This window comes from Otolemur garnettii, unplaced genomic scaffold (assembly GCF_000181295.1).
Source record: "Otolemur garnettii isolate 467f Iridium unplaced genomic scaffold, OtoGar3 scaffold00128, whole genome shotgun sequence".
NCBI classification, from domain to species: domain Eukaryota; kingdom Metazoa; phylum Chordata; class Mammalia; order Primates; family Galagidae; genus Otolemur; species Otolemur garnettii.
Genome location: NW_003852523.1, coordinates 423,576 through 429,563, shown reverse-complemented (window position 1 = coordinate 429,563; position 5,988 = coordinate 423,576). Strand labels below are relative to the sequence as shown.

The window sequence follows — 5,988 nt, the reverse complement described above, 5'->3', positions numbered from 1 at the left end:
GAATTATCCTCTGAGTGGCGTGTGTGAGATCTGGTGCATTATCTCTGACACTGACTTTTAGCACTTGGGAGGCAGCGTCTTGATTTTCAGAGTGTTGCTTCATGACAAAAGTAACTCTGATGACATTCCTTGGGACACTGCAAACCAGTGAGTTACAACTATTTCAGAATTCTAGAAGACAGAGGGTTTTGTTTTTTATTTTGCTTTTAATGCTGATTCTTTTATAGCTACTTCTTGGATCTGTTCTTGAAAAACAGTATGCCCCTCCTCCATCCTGTCTCATGCTATAAGGGGACATTCTTACATTTAGCCATTTTTGACAGCCTACACCCTATTTTGTTTTCTTATTTGATAACTAGGTCTAACAGCTCTATATCTGATCTTTCTCTTTTCGGTGAAAACCGGTCTTAGTCTTACATGTTTCTTCCCCTTAATTGTAACTGATGGAGAAAATGAGCCTCGTAGCCTTTCACTTTAACTTTGTTTCATTTTAAAGGCTTGTGAAATAGAACTAATGGTAAGAAACTGTTTCTGATGTGCTCTAAACCTCCAGCTCATTCAGGGCTCAAGACAGCACTCTTTGTTTTCTAAATAAGGAAGCCCAAGCCCAGAGCAGGGCAAAGTAACTAGTAAACAGCTGGCTGGACTGGAAACCAGGTAGCCTGGCTCCAAAGTTCTTATTTTAGAAATAAGAAAACTGATCTGCAATTTTGACAATAAGCACCAAGCCAGTAGAAGTGCAGGATGGTCTGAGTATGCTGACATCCAGGGTTTATGTCCAAGGAACAAAAAAGAGGAGACATAATTATATTTAATAACAAAACATGACAATTTATTAGTTGTAAATAATATTTACATATATAACTATATGTAATATATACAATATATTGTCAATATAATAGTTGACATTTATGTCACACAGGGCCAGACTTAAAGACACTTAGGTATATTTGGTACAATGTGGCACTTTGCCAGCGAATTCCAACTGTAAACAATCACACCTCAGTCTGACCCAATTCTGTCTACCAGCTCCAAGTGCAGCCGCATCCTGAGAGCTTTTTCTCTTACCAGCAGATCAACTCATTTCAAACACAAAGCTCTTACTTTACATTGAGAATCTAGAGCAGTTATGACATCGACTGTATATCTTTGTATCTTCAACCATTTATATATATATTTGTTTGTTTGTTAATTTCTCTGGCAAGATCTAGCTTGAGCTGCCTGTGTAGTAATTCTTCTAACTCTGGTTGTATTTGCAGTTCTGAGCTCTTGCTCCCAGCTGCTTTTAAAGGCATGTGGTAGTAATAGCCATAATATTGAATAGGAGAAGAGCCACGGCCATGCTTCGTTGCTCTCTGATGCCTGTGACTATACATGAAAGTGCGCTGGGTGAGATGGACACGCCGTGTTCATTGCTGCCTGCAGGGCACATACAGTCCTGCCGAGCACATGTCATGTGCTCAGAAAATACCATTTCTTTGAATTAATGAATAAATGAGCAAATGGTTTTCCATTCAGATTTCTCAATGAGATCCCTTATATCTCTCCTAAGTTGATAATTGAAATGAACCACAATTGATTAATAAACTCTGCTACTTAAGAAATTCATTCTGCAAAATTACCTAATACAATAATTAGTTTATATTAGGTTATTGTATGCTTAATCATCTTAGTTTATACCCTTAATCATTTCCAAGCCCCTGCAGCAAATAAACTTTCTTCTTTAAAAAAAGTTATGCAAAAAAACCTAACAATGACTAATAATATAGGTTTTGATATTAGCTAGATAGACTTGATTTATGCCCTCATAGAAAAACACACTAGTTCTAAGACAAGAGAAAAGTATCATCTTTGTGTATCACTTTTCTCATCTGCAAAGTGAAGCTGTAAAGAACTGTCCCCAAGGTGGACAGAGCATATTAATATCTTAGCCACATCCTGTGACTCATAAGAAACTGAGATATAAGTCCAAGTTGGCTCCCCTGGCTCCATTTTAACCATTTTAGGTTGATAACTCCCTATGAAATCTTCTAGGAAGGCACCGAGGAGCAGTGCTTCTAATCAAGAAGGGCAAATAAAAATTTTTTATCAGAGAAATCAAATCAAGAAAGAGCCCCCCCCCACCCCGCAAAAAAAGAGAAAGAGCCTCCCAACCTGAGCTGGCTATGTGCACAGCTGACCAGGCTGAAGGCTATAACTTTTCATCAGTAGCCGCTCTTGCTAACGCAGACAACTTCCCCAGGTCAGTTCATAATGAAAAGCCACACAGAATACATGAGATTAAGGAATGTGAAATAAAGATGCAATTTTTCTAATATAAAATAAGATTTAAAATTTACAGTTTTCATTAACTGGACATAAAAAGAACTTTAACAACAAAAATGTCTTCTTTAACAGGCTTACTGTGTGCATATTTGGGAGGAGGGAATCACTGGAAATAGAAACAGTAACTGTAGGGCTAAAATAGCAAAACCAGAAAGAAACCCCCTCTTGAACACATCATTTTGGAGACTTTGAAGGGAAAACCAAATCCAAACCTCTCTTTCACAGGATTTGCATTTCAGAGCACAGAGTCTGAAATGTTTTCATTCAAAAATGATTATTGAATTAAAAAAATGTATTGAACTAAATTAGGTTAAATTATATTTGCTGAAGTATAAATCAAGCTGTGCCTTTCACTTAGAACGATGAGAAAATTCAAACAACAAGCATAATTTGAAATCCTCTGCAGTTCTTGTATGTGTGTGCTGTATCAATTATAGTATTAGTCTTGCAATTTTGTGTAAAAGGGTTAAAGAGATTGCAGCCTGTGCATGTGGTTTGTTGTCCTTCCTTTATTACTTTTATTTTTCTTTTCCTCTTTCAGTTCCGCCTTTTATCCAACCTTTTGAGTTTCCGAGATTCTCTATCGGGCAGCGGGTCTTCATCCCCTGTGTCGTGGTCTCGGGGGACTTGCCCATCACCATCACCTGGCAGAAGGACGGCCGGCCCATCCCAGGGAGCCTGGGGGTGACCATCGACAACATCGACTTCACAAGCTCCTTGAGGATTTCCAACCTGTCCCTGGTGCACAATGGCAATTACACCTGCATCGCCCGGAATGAGGCCGCGGCCGTGGAGCACCAAAGCCAGCTGATTGTGAGAGGTGAGCAGGGGGAGGTGAGCCCCGTGGCTCGGACAGCATCAAACTCAACACAGAAATGCGCTTACCTCACTAAAAAAAAATACTGCTATAGGAACCAAGCATAGATTCCCCTGAACTCCAAAGCAAGGTTTTATGTACTAAAAAATATGATAGTTCAAATGATTAGCAGCTAAGAAATAGGTGAAGGAGAAGTGGGAGCCATAGGACTGGATTCATGAAGCAGGACTTACTTATACATGCCCGCTGTTTGGGGGAACCAGAGAATTTATGTAGCCCTTTGTGCAATACTTCTTATCATTTAGATGAATGGCTTTTAAAAATGAAATATTTGTCAAAGCCGCATATCACAGTTTTTCTAAAAAAGAAAAAATGTGAAATACCTGAGTTACAAAATAATTGACCTACTTAATTTATGAAGTTAATGATTCGGTCCCTCACATGACACTAGAAAAACAAACCTTTCAAATTCTGTGTATTCCTTTTGGGGGGATAAAGTTGGTCAGAAGCGTGTTTTCAATTAAACTACTAATTCTGGAAAATCTGGTAACTAATACTGAGAGTTACATAAATAGCTAGTAAAGTATATTTTCCTCACTAGAATCCTCAAAAATACCTTTGTTTACCCTCTGTATGTGGTAAGCTGTACTGGAATAAAAAGAAAGATGGAATTGGGAACATTCATATAACAAAATAAAGCTTTGGTTATAGAATATTATTACTGCCAAGGTATTGAATATTTTAATATAAAAATAGTGAATTAAAGAGCTATCAAATAGTAGCTTTTTAATTTTATTTTTAGTTTTAGAAATATGATTTTCTTTGCTTATCTCTCTTATTTAGCATTAAATCTACTATTTTTTTTTTTGAGATAGAGTCTCACTATGTCACCCGTGGTAGAGCACTGTGGCGTAATAGCTCACAGCCACCTCAAACTCTTGGGATTCAGTGATTCTCTTGCCTCAGCCTCCCCTGAGTAGCTGGGACAACAGGCACCCACCACAATGCCTGGCTATTTTTCGTTGCAGTTGTCATGGTTGTTTAGCTGGCCAGGGCTGGTTTGAGCCCGCAGGCCTGGGTGTATATGGCTGGAGCCATAACCACTGTGCTACGGGCGCTGAGCCGAAATCTACTATTGTTTTGGTAGAGAAGCTGATGCAACAGTTCTTAAACTAAGCTGAGTGTGGTGTTATTTACAGAAACATTTTAACTAGAGTAGTCCAACTTGTGGAAAACATTGGCAGTGGTCTCATTACATCTAAAATGTGAGCGTCAGTCTTATTTCAGTGGTTATTCCAGTCACCAACCTCTGAGCAAGGTTCCCACTCTCCATGGTGAGAGGAGCAGCTGGCGCTCTCTGAGGTCTGGAGGACGGGGGTGCTCTGTGGTTTCACGACTCTCCAGGAGCAGCATGCATGTATCTACCAATACACTGTCCAGCACATTGCCGAAGTAACTGTATGAAATAAAAGATCTATATTAATTTGATTATTTGCATTTAAAATTCCTAAACACTATTGGCTGAGGGTCGTCTTTAGGAGGGAGGTGTGTCCACTCTGTCCTGACAACAGACAAATTGGCCCAGGTCCTTCCCCAGTCCCTCGTCCTTGTTCCCTTATCACCTCTCCCTCCTTTATGGCTGAAAAGGAATTCACTTTCTATCTACTTGCCAACAGAAGAACATGATACAACTGAGAAGTCATATGAAGACATCAACTTCATACTTCTGGAAAAAAATAATTCCCTGAGTAAATGATTAAGAAAATAAATATATCTTCAATTAGACACAAACTAAAGATACTCCTAACATTTGGCCTTTCTACCTTGCACCTTTGAGTATAAGAATTGAGATGCTTAGGGGTTTTTCCCCCTGATTTTTTTGAAGATAAATAAAAATGGGAGCCAGTCTCGTATCTGTTTCCCAAGCGTTTTCTTACATGTAGAATTGACTCTTACAGTGGTTTGTGAAGGGCCAACGGCACATCAGCCTGTCTTCTGTATAATCGGCTCTGACGGAACCAGGTCAGGGAGTGGAAATGTCAGATACGATGCACGTGGATGTCCTTCATTTCACTTGCCCTTGCAGGAAATGCAACTGGACATTTTGGACTAAGGCAAAGGTCAGCTGCACTGAAATTGAGCCCAGCTATTCATGAGAATGTAGCTAATCACTATATGATTAGTGGGTTCATGTGATGATTCTTCAAATATGTTTAAAAAGCTTAACCAGGTAGGTGACATAGCCCCGAGAAGGGTGACATGCTTCACAAACAGATCAGCATGTCGGAGAAGCAGGCAAGGGCCAGACGTCCTCAACCTTGACTGCACTGTGGAGTCTCCTGGGAGATTAAGAAAACACTGATACACTGGTCCCAACCCAGACCAAATAAACCATTAATTACTTCTGGGAGCAGTTCCATCCTCCGGATTCCTGGGGAATTCTTTTTTCTTAATCAAAAATCACAGTTTGGTGGTTCTCAAACTTTGCTGCACATTCAAATTCCGTGTGGAACTTTAAACATATCCCGATGTCCAGGACATTATTACCCCTACCAATTAAATATCCACCTTTGAAGGTGGGACTCAGGCATCAGTCATTGTAAAATTCCCAACTGGATTCTAATATACAGCCAAATTTGAGTCCCAGCCCACTAGATAATTTGAATATGCAGCGATTTAGGAAGGTGGAATTTTTTTTTTGCTAAATGAGAAGAGAAGACATTGTAGACTGTAACAAGGCAGTGACACGGCCAGATTTATCTGTTTAATTATCACATTTTCATCTGGGGAAAGAATGGTCTGGGCCAAAAGCAAGGAGAGTGGTTAAGAGGCTTTATTGGAAGTCC

The 5,988-nt window shown here is 39.5% G+C and overlaps 1 protein-coding gene across 1 annotated transcript in view; it reads left to right on the top strand.

The window, feature by feature from the left end:
- The window catches only part of DSCAM (DS cell adhesion molecule), a gene marked incomplete at its 5' end in the record, with an annotated part of 730,460 nt that overhangs the window by 456,101 nt on the left and 268,371 nt on the right, over positions 1-5,988 (top strand). Inside the window, one exon of the mRNA XM_012810262.1 lies at positions 2,867-3,145. Coding sequence (XP_012665716.1) covers positions 2,867-3,145 — 279 coding nt within the window. The remainder of the gene's footprint in view (positions 1-2,866; positions 3,146-5,988) is intronic.